The sequence below is a fragment of the Bombus vancouverensis genome, unplaced genomic scaffold (assembly GCF_051014615.1).
Source record: "Bombus vancouverensis nearcticus unplaced genomic scaffold, iyBomVanc1_principal scaffold0062, whole genome shotgun sequence".
Lineage (NCBI taxonomy): Eukaryota > Metazoa > Arthropoda > Insecta > Hymenoptera > Apidae > Bombus > Bombus vancouverensis.
The window spans coordinates 92,664-113,482 of NW_027468953.1; the positions used below are offsets into that span (position 1 = coordinate 92,664).

Below are 20,819 nucleotides of genomic sequence, written 5' to 3' on the forward strand. Positions count from 1 at the left end.
GGTTTTGAAAGAATTTTCAAAAGAATTGCAGTCTAATGTAGAACATTCTTATGAAAAGAAAGTATCAATTGACACCGCTTCACAGGATTATATTTTCATTAAAACAGACTTAATGTTTGATGTCAATAGCTCAACAGAATACCAGAAAGAGTCTGTGAAACGAAGGAAAGAAGATATTGCAGTATTGTATAATGATTTGTCACCATCTTCGTCACAAGATACTCAAAATTTACAAGAATGGTTTGACAAAAAAAGTAAAAGTTTAGGAGAAGCAGAAAAAGATCATAACAAGAAGGATAATATTTCAATGAGAAATATTTTGGACGGCGATACAAATAAAGAAAACCAAATTGAAACGAAGGAATTAGAAGCAGTTAGTAAATCAACTGCTGAAAATGATACAAAATCAATAGACAACGTTGAACAAAATATATCATTAGAATCCATACCAAAAGCAAGAGATAATGCTTACAATAATGAACATTTGCTTATAGAAGAAGACCAAATGATGACAGCGAAAAATGCGTGTGACACTACAGAATCAAAAACTTCAGCAGATCTTATGTCGAGAAATTTAGATGCTAATACACAAGAGAAGTCTTTAGAGAATAAAGATGACAAGAATCCATCTCCATCTATGTTAGATAGTAGTAAACGGAGCAGTCGTTATAATGTTGCTGCAAAGCCTGCTACTTCGCCAAAATTTGAAGAAATTGTTTATAATCAAACCAGACAATCAAACACAAATAAAATTTTGCGAAGCGCTTTAAAGACGAAATTAATCGAAGACAAGTCTGAAATAATTAATAAACAAAAGGCATCGGAAAATGTAGAAAATAAATTTGCCAAAGAAGAAAAAAGAGGTGTTAAACAAAAATCAATTTCAGATAGTGAAAACGAAACAACTGATAAGTTCGTCAACGAAGGGAAGTTCTTTTAACGAACACAGCTAGTGATAGCGATAGGTATAAATCTGTAGAAAATGATAATGCAGTAACGGGTGTAATAATAGCAACTGATGAAGCGAAACATAGAGGCAGACCTAGGAGATCGGATAAAGTCGAAGTTAAAGAAGATGAAAATACAAGTGTAAATTCCGACCAATTGCGGGGAGACGTAACCGCGAGGAGAGACGATAATAGGGGTGATTGAGTTTGTATAACACTGTGATTCACTGAATTATAAATTATATATTTCCAACACTTAGATTACACTGACGTAGAGAAATAAATAGTCAACAACTTGTCGCACGAAGATGTGATAGATATGTACGCTAGAGCAGGGCTCTTATAATGGAAATTAATGTATTAATGGACTTAGCACTATAATATATTTAGGAGAGAAGATGTATGTAATATCGTGATGTAATATGTTTACAAAACGTGGACAATAGAGATGTTAATCAGACAGAAAAGACGATTGTGGCTTAACTTGAACTATTCATACCAAACGTACAGAAAACAGCGCAATCCACACTCTCTCGGCAACGCCACTCGCAACCTCCGTCTCCGCTCGACTCGCACTCTGTTTCTCGACTCGCACTCTGCTCCTCGACTAATTATTGTCGCATTCTATTGCCCTTTTCCTAGGCCCACCGCACACATGTTCCGCAGACGCTCGTGGCCAGGGTCACGTAGGTCTTTTCCACGAAACTATGCACTTGAAAAGACCGATGACACATTGATGGGCCCGACCTGACGCATTGAAGACACATGGCGAAACAATACAGGGAAGTGAAAGTTATGGTGGGTCCTTAGGTTTATTGAGGGTCGAAGTGACGTTACGCAGGCCGGTTGTTGTCCGGTGGCTCGAGCTGGCGCGGGCTGGCGTGCAGATGTTTTAGGCGGCGTAACAACAAGGAAGATCCTAGAAAATGAGAAGGGTGGATTAGAAGAACGAAGAAAACTCGAAGAAGATACAGAGACAGAAGTCAATTCAAAAGGTATATTAAATAATAAGTGCGATTTACTTGATACCGAAAGAGCTATTGAAATTAATGATACGGTTCAAGATATTAAATTTACTGAAGGTAGGAGCCGCACTCAAAATGATATGGAAGATGTAGTAGAAGTTTCACAAGAATTATCTAATAAAAGTAAGTTATCAGAAATAAGGATTGCACTTAACAAAATTGAATATACAAAAACTATTTTACGGAATAAAAAGAATTCATTAGAAAGAGAAAGAGGAGTAAAGGAAAAGAAGAAAATGTACAGACAGAACTGCAGAGTGCAGTGTATCAATGTGCACTAAAAATGCAAGCAACGTGACGATTACTTTTAGAACACCACAAGCACCACGAAAACACAATCAAGACCAAACAAGATCAAGTTCAAAAGTGAAGTTACGTGAGCTTATTACTGCTAACGACCAAAAATTGAATTACGATCCCGAGCATCAACTCGCTGATCTTCAAGTAGAATGTTCCGACAAAGACAGGACGACACAAGAGTTCGAGAAGCACATAGAGGACATGAAGGAGGAAGTGCGAAAATTAGAATTGCAACTCGACGAGTTACAAAAAAAAGAAAAACATACACGCACGTAAAAAGAGTTCAATCTTTTGGAATACAAATTGAAGAACTAACAATAAAATTAGAAGAAATAACACAGAAGAAATAAGTCACAAATATGAAATTGCCTGATGGCTGATGTTGATCGTTGACGTTTATAATGATTGAATTTCGTCAACGGCGCCATCTGGATCCTTGTTGAAAAATTAGAATAGCCGCAACAGCACCATTGAGCTCATCGCCCAGAGTAGAGTTTGTTCATGAGTCGAGGAGCTGGAGAATATCTTATCCTCAAGGACATAAATTTCACCGGTTCCGGTAATGTTTTTTACGTGGTCCAAGCATTCAAACTCACAACATCGTTTTCCAAAGCGAAATTTCCAGCATGGCTGTAATAAACAGAAATCGATCAATTGTAGAGATCAATCGTCACTCGACTGCTCGAGAATTCAGGTCATCCAGAGAATAGAATAGAGACGTGGAAAAATGTAGTGCGATCATCGCAGTGGGAGGAAATAGGGGGATAGGGACCAAATGAATGAACGAGATGTTAAGGACAACTGACGATAAGTTCTTCTTTTGTCGAGAATTGCATGTTTGTGAATGGTTTGTGGGTGGTTAGGTGGAGAGAATTGAAGAGTTTGGAGGTGACTGGAAGAGTGTTTTGGGCAAGGTAGATTGCAGAATAGTTGCGGTAGCATTGTGTTAATTATGGGTTTGTACATGTAATCTTTGTATGTATCACTACATACAACCTAACGTATATCTTTAATAATACATCAGAGTTTTAGTTATTTCATAGCTATGAATTTTATACTCTATAATCTTGACGTTTTATTTCACAGAAGCGTTTGAATATCCATAAAAATTAAATGAACCAATGTATTCATTATCTTATAGAGAAGATATATTATTTTTAATTATGTTCCAATTATTTATCATGATCCTGATTTCCTTATTCTGAAAATTTGAAAGGAAGTTTTGTAGTTTGATACTTTCAGCGACAAAGGGTCAATATTGCTTTAGTATATTTCGTCACATATACATGTATATCTATATATCCACCGAAAATGCGCTTTTGTAGACAAACGCTCGATTCGCGTCATAGCTTTTAAAGCTTGTCGCATCTCAATCCGTTGGAAAAAGTTTTTCCTGTAGCATATTTTATTTTTACGAACCAACAAGGTCTTTGTTTATTTCCTTCTTTTCTTTGCTCCAATTCGCCCATTGTTTTTTCAAGGATAGTATTTCAGAGCCATTAGTCAAGTTCATTGTAACAATAAACGTACGTTTCGGAAACATTTTGTGCTGTGAAACAGAATACACTAAAGTTTGAAGGTCACATCGATTTTCGAAAGTTTATAAATGGAGGTGTATGACAGTATCACCAGCGACAGTATCACTGTCCCCAAGCGCCAAAATACGTTCTGACTACTATTTTATGTATCTCACAGAAGTATGTCTTCATTCATCATCTCCCATGCCATCCACCAACGTGTTCTTAACATGTTATCTCCTAGTAAAATATTGATGTTGAGTCAGATATCCAACTGAATAATCTTTTCGGTGTCTACTATAAGACATTTAAAACCAAGGCTCGTACACACGTGTGCTTATACGTCAGATGTAATACTTAACACGAAACCTGCTTATATTAATATTAAATTTATGCATAGTAGGATGTTCGACCTTTGTAAAAATGAAATTATAATACATACAGTTTCACCGTGGAAAAGTGAATCTTTCTAGCATGTCCACGCAAATGCAGGATAGGGGAGGACTGTGCATGCACCAAACAACTTTACGTTCGTAATTTTTCACACAAATGTACAACTGTAGGGAAAAAATTATCTCTGATTTTTCGGATGTTAGGAATCGACAATATCGCATAACGGAATGCTGTGTTCTACGTATTCTATTTTTGTTACGAAAGTGGTACAAACGAAGTCCACATAAGAATAGTACAACAAAATCGGTTGAGGTTAGGTTATCGTGCAGATATCGCGGCTTTTGCATTGGAAATCACGCAACTGCCAGTCTCGTCGTTCCTTGTAAACGAAAGAAAGGTATTGTAATCGGTCGGAATTAACATAAAACTCGTCGCATGCGACCATATGGCCTGAATGTTGAATAAACGAGAGTAGAGCGCGAGCTATGTGATTCTAACCGTTTAGGCGGAAACTAATGATTGTAACCAGAGCCGAGATATATGCCAATATTACTTTGCTCGACAAAGCGTATAAGATGAGGAGAGAATCGCGATAAGGTAGAACAAGAGACAGATATTCTCTACGTAAAGCAAGTCTGTCAACTAGATTGAAATCCTATAGCTATAACTACAGTGAATCCATATTCTGGCGAATTGTCTTTTCACAAATGAAGCTTCTGAAGAACGGAATTGATACAATAACTACTGTTCATTCATAACTACTGTTGTAAGAATCTATATATTTGTCTATCTATATCTATATATATCGATCTATATATATTTGTCAGAATGTCATTTTATCAAAAAACCCATCCTCTGTAATCATAGTTTAACGAAGCATAATTAATAGAAGAGGTAGAGCGTTAAGTGGAGATGATTTAATCACAGTTAAGTAGATAAATCTCTATATTAGTCTCTTTAATTAAAATGTCCTACGTTTTATTTGCGTCATTTTTTTCCTTCATCCAATTTAAAATGTTTAAATAACAATAGCCTATACAGTATAATTTTATGTAAAAAAAATTGATTATACCATGTTTATTACAGATATTTAACATTTTTGTGTACATACAAAATTTAAATTATACCTCGCTTGAGAACAAAAATTCTATTTATTTTCCTAACATGTACTAATAATTATTGATCAAACTAGAAAAAGCTGGAGGAGATTACTTAGGAAGATTACTTAGCATCTTATATTCCTGGCAAGGCTCGAACGTTTTATCTTCCTTTAGATTTTCCTAAGTTTCCATTTTTCTGACTTGCTATTTTAGTTAGCTTAGTATACGTGCTATACATAGGTATGTATAGTGTCATGATCGCGACAGTCGTGAGTTACCCACGCTTTATCCTCTGTAAACTATTTATAAAAGAAGAACAAATTACATGTTAGAACTTTCATTCAATTTACCAATACAAATAATTTTAAACAAGAAAAAAGACCTAATGCAGTGGTTTCAACTTAAACATATGCAACAGTTATTTACGAATAAATAGTATAAATCTTTTAGCAACATGAAATTCGCGATATTTATTCAAATATTTATATTTACAGTGCGCCATCAGCAAAGAAAACGTGTTTATCGAAACGTGCGCTATCGATTTTATGCTTTTTTATGCTTTTGCCACGCAAACAGGGAAATTGCAACTCAAAATTGAATTCGCACTGCAAAGCGTCGACGTTACGACATCAATTACATACTTCAAAAACACCGAAGGTATCACACGGAATCAGAGAGATTCTATGAGAAGTTAAACGCATAGTCACCCTATTGGGAATAGGATTGCTTTGATTCGAGCTCAAACATAGGGAAAGCTGAAAGAATCTTTTGCGGATCTTCCTTCTTCTCTACGTTGGATTTTATACAAAACGACTTTAACCTTTTCAAGGAAATACGGAAATAAGGATTTTAGATAGAGAGATTTATCTGGAAGGAAATGGATAGAAAACGTAGAACCAGTTCTTGTTGGTTGAAAGATTTTTTCTCTTCGCAGAGATTCAAGCTTTAAAGAACGATCAAATATGTGCGCAGCTGACTTACGCGTGAAGTTATTATTAAAAAAAATTGTTGCATTTAAAAGGATAAATATTAATTTAAATTTAAAAAAATTGTTAGTTCAATTATCATAAGTTTAAAGATATGTAGATATTGTATTTACATATCGAAAATCAGACAGCAATATTAATTAACACACCTAGTCAAACGCACACGTACTTTAAAACCGTGCTTTAAAATCGATATTCGCTGAAACAATACATCGCTCTGCGCTTCCAATTTGTTTTCGCACGAAGAGTCAGTCCACTCGTTGTTACCGTCACCATCTCTACCGTAATCTATATTACTCGAATAAATTCTATATCTTGATTGGAAAATCACATATTTTAACGAACTTCCTTATTTTTTGTTTTTTATGACTTTAATTGGCAATTTCCATAATGTTCTATAACTTGACAATAGACTGATAATATTTCAGGATATATATACATACATCATGTTTTTGAGGATTCTGTAGTAAAATATATTATAATAAATTATAGGAAAAACAAACTATTTAAGAAAAAATTACCACCTTCGAGTAATAAATTATAGAAGGTTACCAATGTAATTTAAAACTTAAAACTTAAAAATAATCTATTACACGTAAGAAAGAAAAAGATTTCTTCGCAAACGGTAACTCGAAAATTACAGCCATTGCTGTAGAAACATAGTTTTACAGGGAGAAGAATTTCGCTAGAAACTCTCGACGATGTCACATCAAGCGAAAATTCAATAAAGCGATTACTAACCATACTACCAGCGGCAATCGTGTTACGGCAATTCGTAAATCAGTTAGTCTTCTATTTGCAGAAACGTCTCTGGCAATATCGTCACACTCTTGATTACGTCGGCGCTATCAAATGGTCTTTGGAAGAAAGTTTTAAATCGTATCGTATTAAATTTTCCATTATCTACTTTTGCCCATGGCGTCGTTCCAACAAATGAATTCGAGTTCTGAATCGCTTTGTCTCGTATTACGATTTTATAACGGTGTTTCTTTAAACTTTAAACGATCGTAATAAATGTATTTACGGACGATGACCGATATCTGGTCTGTCTTAAAGTTTCAACTAATTAGTGCCCCGTTACTTTGGACGTTATGAAATGTTGTATAACCAAAGACTTATCTTCTCTTTTGGTAGTTGCATAAGAGAAGACTGAGCCATTGAAACGCTCGAATAGATTAGCTGATTCGCTTAACGTATTTTTACTTCCGACGAGCTAAACACAAGAGCAGAAAGCACATAAGGAATAATACAGAAACGTCAAACGTATACAGAAATATATTTCGTAAAAGCATTAGTACGTAACATGTCTTTATAATTCTATTTATGTATAGTAAAATGGCTTGTATCCATTTTCATGAATTATGACTGACATTTCAAAGCATTCATGTAGATATGTAACTCTGGTTAATTAATAATTTAACAATGCGTCATGAAACGTATCATTTTCGTTTCTTCCTTTGTTTCGTTATACACGGAAACGAATTTGTAAATAAAGATGTATAATCAACGATAACATATGACAGCGAGTATAATAACTGTCAGCAAAGGAAGACGTCGGTAAAATGATTGTGGCTGATTTCAGTGTATCGGTAAATAAGCTTTGACAGACGTTGCCGGGGGACTCGGTGTCGGTGAAACCGCGTCGATCAAATGATTGTCAGTAATTTAAAGATAACCCAATTTATTGATCTGTCTCCCCTTCATGGCGTTGTACGTCTCTCTATAAAACATATTCTACCTCGGAGGGCTGAAAAATTTAACTTGGTCTCACTGGACTGGACTGTAAGTAAGAAAATTGAAATGCAAAATCTACGTGTGAGCGCAACGGTTTAGATGGAAAGTTCGATAGGACAATTATGTATATTAGCCTGAAAGAAAGCTCGTGGCTTCGCACGCAACACGTAATTTCCCTCGCTGAAATAATCCTATTACAACGATACGATTTAAAATTTTCCTTAACAGACCTCGCAATGTAATTCTTCATCTACAATTTTTTATTCGGTCTGAAACAAGAGACTTTCGAAGCCTTATAGAGTCTCGCGAATCTAAAAGTCAGGTTTCAACGTATTTTCGCGTCTTATTCTATAATACTGAAGACATTAAAGGTGTTAACGATTATTGTCTCACTATGTACGTACATCAAACGAGTACTTACGTAAGAGACGAATGGAAATGGAAACAGCCGAGAATAATTGAAGATAATTTGAATACGTTCCAGGCTATAATACAATTTCTCGTGAACCGTAATTGATTCGCAGAAGGGAATTGCTGCTTCTCACGACTAGCAAAGTGTTTCGCAAAAAAAAAAAAGAAAGAAAAAAGAAAAATGGTATCGGAAGGATAGAAAAAAAGCGGTGGCCTACATCAAGCAATCTTCATGCCGATAATGCATTTATTATTCAGTTCGTTCATTTTCTATCGCGTAACAGACACTGGGATAACTGACAGAACGAGCGTATAAATCTTGCATCTCTCGACCTGACTTCTCCCGATGGAAAAATATTTACTGGTCTGGAATCGTGCATCGCTAATTAGTAAAAAAGTAATAAGCAAGAAAGCAATTATACTACCGGATTGGTATTTCTATTTTATTAGAGATTAATTAACCTGAGTAAACCAACAAAAACTTATCGAAAATCAATCGAAATTAAATCACCTTTTCAAACAGGCTATAAATAGCCAACTAATATTTGCAGTAATAAACTTCACTTTCGAATAAAGTATACGCTCTATAAATTGTAAATTGATAATTTCGTTATTATATCATTTTTCTTAGTCTAAACTGAATTCAGTGAAAAGAGCTTTCAATTGAATTACACACTTCATTAGTTTATGAATTATATTCGTTACCATACGTACAAAAGAAGGGTGACTGGTTTAAAAATTCAAAGGGTAGAACCTCCAAGCTCACGATTGGAAACAGATTCAGTTCAATGGTTTAATTTGCCATTTAATTGAATTCTCTGGCAATTTCAGCGAACTGTGGGCTTTAGAAGTGTCCAGCATTCAAAGGCAAGACCTCCTCCATCTTTCTCTTTCTTTCAGTTCCAACCTCAAGTAATTGACCTGTTAATTCGACGCTATATTTACATGCTAGCAAGGGATTCAGACGACTTCATTGCGTTAAATTCGCAATTTAGCAAACACGAATGTCTCAATCAATTTGTAGTTCGAAACAAATAAAAGATAATCAATTTTTCAAAATAACAATCGATATGTTCAATGCATTTGTCGATGCATTTGATCGTTATGTTCATTTAGCATTTTTATAATAAAAGCGTAGAACACATGTACATACACATAATATTCCATGAAATGATTTATACAGACTATGAGTCTCGTTTTATCATATTATAAAAGAATGAATTTCTCCCAATAAATGTAACTTCATACAAAATCTCGTTTAAAAAATTCAGTTTTTATTCTCATCAAATTAATTTAATATCGGAATATGTCATTTTAGTCGTTATAAAAATTTTATGTCAAAAAGCGTTCACAGATACATATATAAATAAATGTCCAATCCTATGCATCTATTTAAATCATTATTTAAATTCATAATTTATGAAATCTAAACTTAAATATTTATTAACAATATTCTGACGAATATGTAATGAAAGATAAAAGCAGCTTTATTTTTTTTATAGGATGGCTCATGCTTTTTATTCATTTTATGTTTTTCGTTGTCAGCGCGTAACTACCTATCAGCCGCATGAATGCCAGGTTTTACTACTCAGAAGCGAAGAAGCGAAGAAGCAAATATACGTTACCTTGCATGGAAAAACGTTAGATACATATAAAAGTCATAGCGTAGCTATTTACACATGGGGAATATTTATTTTTGTATGAAATATTTTTGCTTCTGAATTCTCATTATAAATGTACGTCCATTTCCTACGTTAAAGTACGTCTCTGCTTTGAAAACCTTCATTTAAATATAACGGTTAACAAAATATTATTAGAGAAATATTAAAACGAGACGCTAAAAGAACATTTTAATAAAGTACAAATGATTATTTGTTCTTTATTAAATTGCACTGCTGTAACTCTAATTTTATTAAATTCTAAATGAATCATTTATAAACTGAACCGGAATATAAAATTTTATTCCGCAAAAATCATAAAGTTGAAAGTTAGGAACGAATAACAAATGAATAACCTAGTTTCATTAAAAGGCACGTGGTTAAGGTACGCCAATCCGCGTAATAACTTTGACACTCCAATTATTATAAAATATGTATCCTTAAGGGATTTTTTTGCGCGAATGCAAAATACTTTTCATACGTGCAACTGAATAAATGGGGCGTGATTTTCAATATTTCTTTTTGTAGAATTTATAACAAAGTAACTTTTTCACAAATGTTTTCGCTAACATTTTTACAACGTAAATGTCTTCTTTTGTAATTAATAATTTCAACATTTCTCTGAACAGTTTCGTTGCGATAAAAAAAATATACAAAGCTTATGACGTGCTTGTTTAAAAATATTTATACGGAACAAGACTTTGAATTTGTCAGACCAATCGTTCTAACGAACGAATAAATTAAACGACTCGTAACAAAAAATTATTCCTGTCCATGTTTCTCTTTGTAAAAGTAATTCAAGGCAAGTTAGATGAATCGCTGTGTACCCTATTCGCGTAGCATGTGCTTTAACGACCAGCGTGCAAGCGTTAACGGTGTGCTTTAGTTTCTCTCTGGCTGTGTTAAGTGTTTAAGTAATGAGCATATACTCACTTCGGGCGGGTGGCATACGATCGACGTGCACCAGGCCGGCCTCGAATTATAGCAGATGCAGTAACTGCAAACCGAAAGTCCGTCCTCAAGCGTAAGAGCATGTCGAATGGTTTCTCCATGAAAGTCAACACAGCTGCTGTTTGTAGCATCTGAAAACGATTCTCAGCTTGAATATCTTTGCCATTCGACGGTCGTACGCGCAGTTACGTTAACCGTTTCAACGCCACTCAGCGTGATCATGCTGTACGCGTAGTGTGGTGAACTGTGTCGCGATGTTTGGTTACGATTGTCAATTCACAACGCGCTCGGTTCCGAACGTAGCTTGTCGCTAGTCTATCAGAGTTTCCTCTCGTAATTACTTTTCTTTCAAATAATCGTAAACCAAATAAAGAAAAAACTAATGTATAAATTACCTCTTGAATTGAAAAACCAATTACAGAACGTCACACAAACAAAAGGTAAAGCACGAATATTTGGCAACCTTTTGACTCTTTAGTGTAACGTTTCTGATATAGCTGATGAAGTGAAGCGTGAACGCGTTGAACGGTATGTTTCGACAAAAAAAAAAGAGCAGTGCAATCGAGTTGATCGGCACTTCTCGTAAATAAATAAACGAAGCGCTATTGCGCTTCATGGTACAATCCGATACGGATTTTTAAAACATCCCTGATACTGAAACGGCTAATAGCGTTACGAAAACGATCGTGCCAGGAAATTTTTGTTCAACGGATCCGCATTGCGGCTGCCACGATGCTTCTACGTAGCATTGATGCTTCATCGATGAAGCACGATTGAAATTGGATATTCGATTTCTTACTGGGGAGAGAGTTTTCATATCGTGTTTACTGTTTCACTTCGCAAGTGTGCTTTACAGTATACGTTAGAACTTGAAATCGAGCTATTTGAGTTAAAGTCGCTTGTAGCTTGAAATGACGTTTAAAGGATATAAGAATAATAGAAGGCTAAAATTCAAAAGTGTATATATACATTACTAATATATAATGCCTATAATATATAATATAATAAATAATAATGCCTATATATTGACTACTTTATCAGTTAATTAAATCCGTGCATATCAAGTTTTCTATAATTTAGTACTTTCGTGTAACTACAGAAATTTGATGCAATATAAAACTTGATTAAAACAGCGATTCATTAGGAAACGAGAATAATGATGCAAATATTTTTTGTAGCCATTATATAGGATTTCGATCGCATAATTAATCAGTATCAACTTACCATTCTTTAACGAAAAAGCGTAAAGAGGGACAGGCGGTACGGAGACCGCAATTATGATTACTTTCAAAAAAAATCTCCAACAATACATCTTCTTAGTTGTAATCAGATCAGATGCGATCAGATGCGGATCAGAAAAGAAATTTAGCAGTGACCAGCAATAGCCAGAAGTATCTGCAACAGAAATCAGAATACACTCGTTTTCGCATGGTTGGATCAATTTCGCGTGGGACTAACCTGATTGAACCTAACGCGGGATAATTGCTCAACTCACGACCTTAATCAGCCCGCTTGATTCTCTGTAAATGCTTGAAATTGACGCTTGGATTCTTTCCAGATTAACTAGCTTTGCCCTCCCCCCTCCCGTTATCTATTTTCTTAGATCGACTTAAACTGCCGCAACATATTATCTTTCTCCTTTTCTTTTCTTTTCTTTTCTTTTGATCTTTTAAAGCCCTAAATCGCTGGCTATTATATTTTGTACACTCAATTACTCTGTAAGTCATAAGTACATATGTTTTACAACGTTATTTGTCATATTTCAGTTAAACCCCAGAAAAGCCAGAAATATATTTGCAGCGTGTTTTAACGCGTCCCTGGCAAAGATCTCAAAAACGAGTTGCGACACAATTTAAAGCGACAAATAGCACCGCGTGTCTCGTTGTGGTAACACACGGTTCGCCAGCTTTTTAAAGCGCTCTCCGTTTGCTTTTTCCTCTCTTCCCTGTCTCTTCGTTTTTTCTTAACGAGCAAAACCATTTTCGCGAGGACGAGAGTACGGAAATGACGTACTGGCAATTTTGTTTTGTGATAATACAAGCAGCTCGGTTTCAGTGAATTAAACTTGGCCCCAAGCTTCTACTTATCCCTACCTTCCTTTCCTTTATTTTCCCTTCTATATCGGTTTTGCGGTTTTCCACATTTCCATCACAATAAACCATGTTTTTTCTCGATTTTACATGTTAGCCAATGATTCACGGCAAAAGCGTCGACTGTAAAAATATTTGTAGTTGCAATAGCAACAAGTATGTTTTCTCAAATAGAAAATATTGGCAGCGTACACGCTGGCAAAACAATTCATGAATAGCTCGTCCTCTGCTTGTTATTTGTTTCGATACTGTTAGCAAACAAATTCATGAAACATACTGGTATAGCGTAAAATGAACACAAAAGTTTTGCGTACACTTGAGAGCTGAACTTTGGCTGTTATACGTATATTATATATATACGCACACAGTTATGTATATGTATATATATAGAAAATTCCTTAGAACTTTGAGCTTAATAACATATTAAAATCATTAACATTAAGGAGGTGAACTTTACTTACCAATTACCAAAGTTTCTTCCGCCAAATAATACATAAAAATTGAAAAAGATAATGTAACTAGTTTTAACTTTTTTTTGTGTTATAATTTGAATCACTCGATTTATCCGACTGAGGATGGTCGATCGCAATCTCAATTTATACATATTCTCATCGCATGAAATAGATCACATGAGGGATTTTCAAAAGTCGATGGAATATTAATGGCGATTAATTATTTACAGGTGTATTCTGTGCGGCTAAAGCAGTCACCTAATGAATTATTGAGTACCAGCAATGTTAGCGGTAAACAGGATTGCGGCTATGAATGATTCTCTAATGTGTATATTAGAGATGAATTTGATAATTTATCCTCATAATATGCAATCCGCTTTTAAGTGGAAATCATAATTAACAATTTCTGTTTGATCAAATATGAAGAGCAGATAAATCGATACGCTTAAATCAATATTAGAATTTCTTAACATTTTTATCAAATATTTTAGCACTGTAGAAGCGTCGTAGTAGAAAAATATTAGGTTGTTCCAAAAGTTTCTTTCGTTTTATAAGAAAGTAATAGATGTACAACATTTTTCGTTTTATATTATTTTATTGAATTACGTGTGATCCACCTTTTTCCAATTTAATATAAAATAATATAGAATAACATAACTGTCATTTCTTTATAAAACGAAAGAAACTTGGCACAACCTAATAGGAATTTACTTTTATTATCCATTATAAAAATGGATTGTTAATCCTCTAGGAGATACGAACAATATAATTGCAATTAATAAGGAATAAGCTAGCATAACTTAAACCAGCTTTTGCAGAAAGCTATTAGCTGAAGATGTTTATTAAACAATGACAACATGAATTTTCTTAAGTACCCCATTTGGTACTTAATCTACTTCGTAAGTACTGTGTGTCCTAGCCTTCAAAGGATGCAATTTTAACCAGAATGTTTCACATTACCTACCCGTATTGTTTCCTTGTAATATAATTTATATTTACATTATCTACGTTACGTTACATTCTACGCGTTAATGTAATGTGATTTTTATTTCTAATCGAAGTTATTTAAAATTTGTAGTATCTCAATAAAAAATTAACAGCCTGCAAAAACTTCACAGAAGCATTAGTATCTTCGAAACTATTGAATTCAAATGGCTAATATTCTTTAACAATATGCACTCGACGACGTTTATCGAGAGAAGTGATACTATTATGTGACGTAATAGTTAAACTTTCAATTCATATACATATATCGTTTATGAAAAAGTAGTCATTCTGCTTTTGTGATCTGTGACACACTATAAATTCTCATAAGCTAACTAACGCGTAATCTTCTGTAACGTATTAATATAATATAGGTATGTATATCTCGACTTTGAGCAACCAATTGGTGATAAATAAGCTTTAGTACATACTTCTTACACGTAACAAGAGACCAATTAACATCTCTGCTCTTAAAAGAAAAACGAAAGAAACTCTGAAAAGCTGCAGAGTTCAGGTCGAATAACACCAGCTCAGATAAATGACCCTCTAACTTACCTTTGTCCTCATCGACGTCAGTGATTTTAAAGCTAGTTATAAAGTGCACTTCTCAGCCAGCGTCCACGGCAGTCAATATTATTTAACGGATCTTAACGCGATGTAAAAAGGGAAAAAGGAGGAAAGAAGGAACAGGGAAGCAAAGAGAAGAAACGAATTTTTCATTTTCTCGAAACTGGATCAAGTTTCAGGCTGCTCGCCAAAGAGTCTGTAGCTAACGAGACAAGATTAGACAAACCACGCTTTAAAATTTCCACAGAACTATAATAATCCTCGAAATCAATACGATTTCAAATCGATCCATCGCCTGATTAAAAAATGAGATAGGATGAAGCTCACTAGTCGACCTTTGAACTTTCAATAGTGCTTACGGCTCGTATACTCTAGTTTGAATGCTACAATGTAAGCCAAGTCAACTGTAACTAGCGTTCGCGTGATTGTCGCTATCTATTATTCACGCGTTACACGTTCACCAGACAAACGCGTCTACCGGTTGACATTGTTTTCTGTCCTGAGTTTCAAAGCAATTATGTTGCTTCGTGTAATCAAATCTCGCCAAACTAACGATAAGTTCTTGTTTGATCTTACACAGTTACTAAAACTATACAAGTTAAACCAATCTAGCCTAAACAAGTAATGTCGTTATATATTCTTTTTTAAATCTATATATTGTTTAATAAATCGTGGTTAGGATATAGTAGCTGACAAAAATATTCGGACAAATATATTTGTAGAAACATTTTAGGAGTGTATTATGCATAGTGGCACCATTTAATACTGTACTGTGACTATCATGGTCGTGTTGGTATTATTCGAAACTAATCTGAAAATCTGTATGGAATTTGTAAGATATTTAGTACGAGTACTGTGCATTACTGATATGTACACAACCGAGACGAGATAACGAAGGTACTGCTCTCCATCGTTCATCGCTACGCGTTGCTAATAGCAACGTATAATGCATATATATCTCGCAAAGACCATAAAAGTACCCAATGGAACCACGTTTAATATTTGATAATAATGTCCCATTACAGTTTCGTCATTTTCAATTAATTAAACACGACCCTCTCTTTAAAAATTAGAAGATAAAATACGTAATACAAATCTACTCGAAATCTTTTAAACCTTACGGACGACTACTTATGGTCTTTAAAAGCAGCAGGGATTAGCAGAATATTAACTGCGGATTTTTCTTGGACCGCAGCATGCAATATGGAATATGGTTATTAAAATGTACACTGAAAATTTCATATCCATAAGATACTCGTGCTTGTAGAACCTTGAAACTGAATTCTTAACCCAAATAGTCGACCGCGATACTCGAGAAATTTTGCGAAGCTGACGTCAATACCAATATGTACCGTCGTTGTGCTATTATTTCGTGATAAGCCGTATTGATTGCACTTCCATTTCACGGAATTAATTTTTCCACACAAAAAGTGATAACGATAATCGAAAAAGGAAAAATATACTACCACTTTTCGTATCAGCATACACAAGCGCACTCGATTTTACACGAGTATACAATTTGCAAATTCGACGGAACGATCGGATTTAATTATTTTTTCGATATTTCAGGCATCAAGTTCTATTTACACATCGAACGTTGAAATACGGCGAAATACAAAATGTACAAACCACTCTGGACATTAATTAACTTTAAACGTTATTGATTAATTAAAGAAACCAACCATTGTGTTGATTTTTACACTTTGAAAAATTGTTATCCACTTTTGCTTTGTTTAAAAATTGAAAAAAAAATACGTTTATTGTAAGTCACGAGTATCTCTTTTATTTATTTAAACTTTAGATCAAATATTACAATTTATAAATATATCATTTATTTAGATATACTTGTAATATCTGTTTTATAAGTTTGTACAACCATTTATCTATTTATCTATTTTATTTGCACATAATCTTTAAAGACTGATTTTGTAAAGAATAAAAAATTGTGATTCTATTTAAAAACGATCGTGTCAGACTCAAGTGATAAGCGATATATATTTCAGCGATATATATATTCAGATTTCACCATCACATAAACGGTGCTATTGGAAACGTTTCACAATGGACGTCTTACAAGCGCCTGCGATGTCCGTCATATGTAAAGCTATACCACTGAATCACGGCCGCCATTTAGTGATTAAGGTCGATCACTTAGAGCTGTTAATCCGACATAATGGCGAGCAATACATCGAAGACATTATTGGAAACACAGTTACAGTTCAATTTCATTGAGCTTATTTGCAAATAAATGTGTACAATATATTTTAGAGGTTTTAAATATTATTGCTGACTAAACTTCGCGTCTGCGCATCATCTTTCTTTAACTTTTTTTGCATTTTCTTATCGACGCATGAAGACGAAATGCGTAAATTTTATTATTTATTTAAACATTACTATATTGTGCTCAAAGTAGCGGAATATCGTTTTATTATCAATATATGAAGAACTAAAAGAATTAAAAAAGAATTAAAAAAATATGTAGTTCAATCAATACTTCGTGTATTTTTCTATCTCCACAAGACAATATCCGGACCAGTTACGCTTACAGTATCAACAAAGATTTGTCCAGCCATACGGAATAAGTCGTACTCAGTAGTTTAAAAGTATTAACCGCACGAACTCCAGAAACACTTTTGAAGTAACTTTCGAACCAATAAATCCCCGAACTAAGAACTGTCATATTTCGTCTCTATTTATCGAATATTGTTAGAAAATGCAAAAAAAAAGAAGTTAAATAGAAAAAGTACTTGGAAACTTAAAAGAAAAAATCTCGAAAAATCTCTTAATACTTTTTACTGTCGTCTTGAGACGCACTATATGTTAAGCTTCTTCGTAGTTACAACTTTTACCGCAGATGTAACGAACTGACAAATGCTAAATTTTAAATAAATGTTTTTAAATAAATGTTTAAAATAATACATTAAATGTATTAACTTTGTTGCGCAGTTTCATTTAATTTCTTACGATACGGAGGGTTTAATTACGTTTAAGATATCTATTTGAATCTTTTAAATTCGAAGTTTTTTAAAAAATTACCTTAAACTTTATAAAATTAAATCGTCTTTCCACTTTGTTGTATCATAAAACAGTCGTCTTAAAATATTCTATATTTTCCTCGTCTTAAAAAATCTCCCTACAGAAAGAATAAAGAAGAATAAATTTCCATACGTTAAATTTCGCGTGATTGATGGAATACATAACGATAACGAGAACTAACTAGCGACAACAAGCAACCATTAGCAAGGACAACTGGCGACTATAACTGTCGTCTCTATGATGTATGGCGACTAAGGAGAACAGCCAGCAACTACGGATTACATGTAACAACCAATTGCCCCACTTCTAAAAGGCAACTAACTTGCAAACCCTTTGATGGTTTCTGTAGCGTGATATACCCCTTGAACGTGGTTAAAGAATGTGGTCGCCGCTGGACGGCGGTTTGACAGCAGAGCGATCTCGCCAATTCAAAGCTTGACATTACAAACTACCGAGAATCATTAGGCTCGTTATCGAGCATCTAGCTTTCAGAAGGTGCTTTATCATATGATATGACTTCACGATATTTTTATAGCAAGAAGAATGGCCAACCTCTAACAAAACAAATTTTTACTAAGTGCTGCATGTGAACTGCAGGCCGGCCTACTAGGGAAATTTGACGAATGAATAAACTAAAATATATACGAATATATTCGTTATATCATAAAATGCCCGCATTATGTTCTCTAACACCATAGAGGAAGCTAAATTTATATATTAAAAAATTGGAATACCTGTTGTAAGAGAGTTAATTAAATTCTAACCTATCGATGACTCCATAAAAACCTTTATTTCCTAAAAATGTATATCTTCCAAATTCTCCTTAGAAAGTATCATAGAGAAAATATGAAACCTGAAAAGTACATCACGCTGATGCCTCGATCAACCCTCGTGCTTCGCAGTCCATGTGTCCGAGCGATGAATTCCCTCCAAACAAGGAAAAACCAAAGGGAGGTCTTCTTCGAAGGACGTGAGAGGGTAAGGAAAGCAACGGGAACGATGATCACGCAATATACTGGCGGCGTACGTATAGAACGGCTGTTGCGAGAGAGTTCGCAAGAAACAAGAAGAAAAAAGGAATCGTAGGCCGACGCGATTATACGCTGTCGACGGACAAACAGCGACTGAGCCTAACTGAAACGAACTCTGTCGCAGTATGAGCACGGGCTACGTTCGCGGGTCGATCGAACACGTTCTGCGCCTCTCCTCGGCACCGGCGTCAAAACCACCCCCGACGAGCGCAACGCACTGGTGCACATGCAATATTAACCACTGGTCTTTCCTTTTTCGCGCGATATTATATCAGCACCTATGATACCATTTCAAAGACCGCAATCAAAACATTAAATACCGCATTAAAGCCATACAATAATTCGCAATATTCATTCGTAAACGTTATTGTATATGTACTTAATTAATCGTTATTATGTTTCGAATGATTTACTACCTCGTATTCCATAAGCAGATATATGGTTCATTTTCACCTCAAGTACGATATAATTTCTAACAAATGTTTATAATTCACAATGTAAAATATTTATAATTCATTGGAAATATTTTTCTATCACGGTATAGTGGTCAAATTTCACATAAATCACAAAGCTATACTCACGACATGACAAATCATGAAGATGTCATGAAAAATGGCATCCGTCCATATATATTCAAACGCAACGAACAAGTTCGAACTTTTCGAGAACAAACGATTTGTTCGATAACATCTGTCGCGAGCTTCTCTTCCTTTAACGATAACAATTGACAACTAAAGCTCGAGAGGCTCGTAAGGATGAACAGCGACGAGTATCTAGAAGCTATGTACTCACCTGGGCAAGGAGACTCCAACACCAAGGACGTTGGAAGTTTCGAGAAGCGATGATGGAAACTGAAGTAGCACGTCAGGTCAACTCCGGCGAAAACTGCTAAAGAAAGAAAAATCCAACTAATTTGTTTCCAACGATAAAATGAAATTAATTTGTTTCACAAATTATTAACTGGATATTATTCAAAAATTATTCAAAATTCGCTTGATTGATTCACGGCCCGGGACATTTGGGTCATACCATTTTGGTAATGGACGAAAATGGCAGAAGGAAGAACGACCGTTTTTTTCATATTTCTCTTTCCCCGGGAAACGATGGAATGCCCGAGCACCTTGTTTCATTTCCTCTCGACATCAATTTCAATCTTTTTAAACGAAATATAATCTGAACGATGAAAAGTTCATTCAAATAATGCTCCGCGCCAGACACTCACGAAAATTAAGAAGAAACACGGAAAATTCGCGAATAAAACGGATTTCTTTGTCCTAGTGAGATAATAAACCTCGTTCACGTATTGGTTTTTGAAATCAATATATCCACCAATGTGCACTCGTTTAACAAGGGTGATGGAACGTGCCAAAAATCTCTCAAGAGGGTCTTGGCAACGGAAGAGTCGAAAACGTCACAATTATGAATGAAAAATTCGAATAGTTGCTGATTTTACAGTCGAAACCGATAAAGAACTCCAGATATTCCCCCAATTAATTTACAATAAATTCGCGAAAATGATCGATTGCTGACGTCATTGTATTCTAGAAAGATTGTAAAACGATAAGAATTTATTGAAAAAACTTATATTCGATGATAACACTTCTAATAAGAGTACTAAGAGGAGCGATTCTGTACTC

General features: G+C 34.6%; 1 protein-coding gene across 4 annotated transcripts; it reads right to left on the bottom strand.

Moving 5' to 3' along the window:
- Positions 1-1,170: 1,170 nt before the first annotated feature.
- On the bottom strand, positions 1,171-20,793 carry LOC117161838 (uncharacterized). 4 transcript variants are annotated; one of them, XM_033343575.2, is made up of 6 exons: positions 20,212-20,793; positions 19,975-20,070; positions 12,247-12,417; positions 11,005-11,153; positions 9,128-9,334; positions 1,171-1,866 (listed from the first exon to the last, which is right to left on the bottom strand). In XM_033343575.2, exons 1-5 carry the CDS (start codon positions 20,261-20,263, stop codon positions 9,275-9,277), a joined length of 528 nt encoding a protein of 175 aa, XP_033199466.1. In that variant the 5' UTR covers positions 20,264-20,793; the 3' UTR covers positions 1,171-1,866; positions 9,128-9,274. The 4 variants fall into 4 exon arrangements, with proteins under 4 accessions (XP_033199466.1, XP_033199464.1, XP_033199465.1 ...); XM_033343573.2 differs by lacking the exon at positions 9,128-9,334 and adding an exon at positions 2,642-2,902 and having other exon boundaries at positions 20,212-20,792; XM_033343574.2 differs by lacking the exon at positions 9,128-9,334 and adding an exon at positions 2,642-2,902 and having other exon boundaries at positions 19,975-20,067; positions 20,212-20,791.
- Between the last annotated feature and the right edge of the window lie 26 nt (positions 20,794-20,819).

What these genes read in the sequence shown, in the direction of transcription:
- LOC117161838 (XM_033343573.2), bottom strand. Translation starts at nt 20,263, where the DNA reads ATGAAAAAAACGGTCGTTCTTCCTTCTGCCATTTTCGTCCATTACCAA. An exon ending in TTTCGTCCATTACCAAAATG is followed by an intron (nt 20,071 to 20,211) that starts GTATGACCCAAA and finishes TTCTTTCTTTAG; the next exon opens with CAGTTTTCGCCGGAGTTGAC. An exon ending in CGCTTTTTCGTTAAAGAATG is followed by an intron (nt 11,154 to 12,246) that starts GTAAGTTGATAC and finishes AATCGTTTTCAG; the next exon opens with ATGCTACAAACAGCAGCTGT.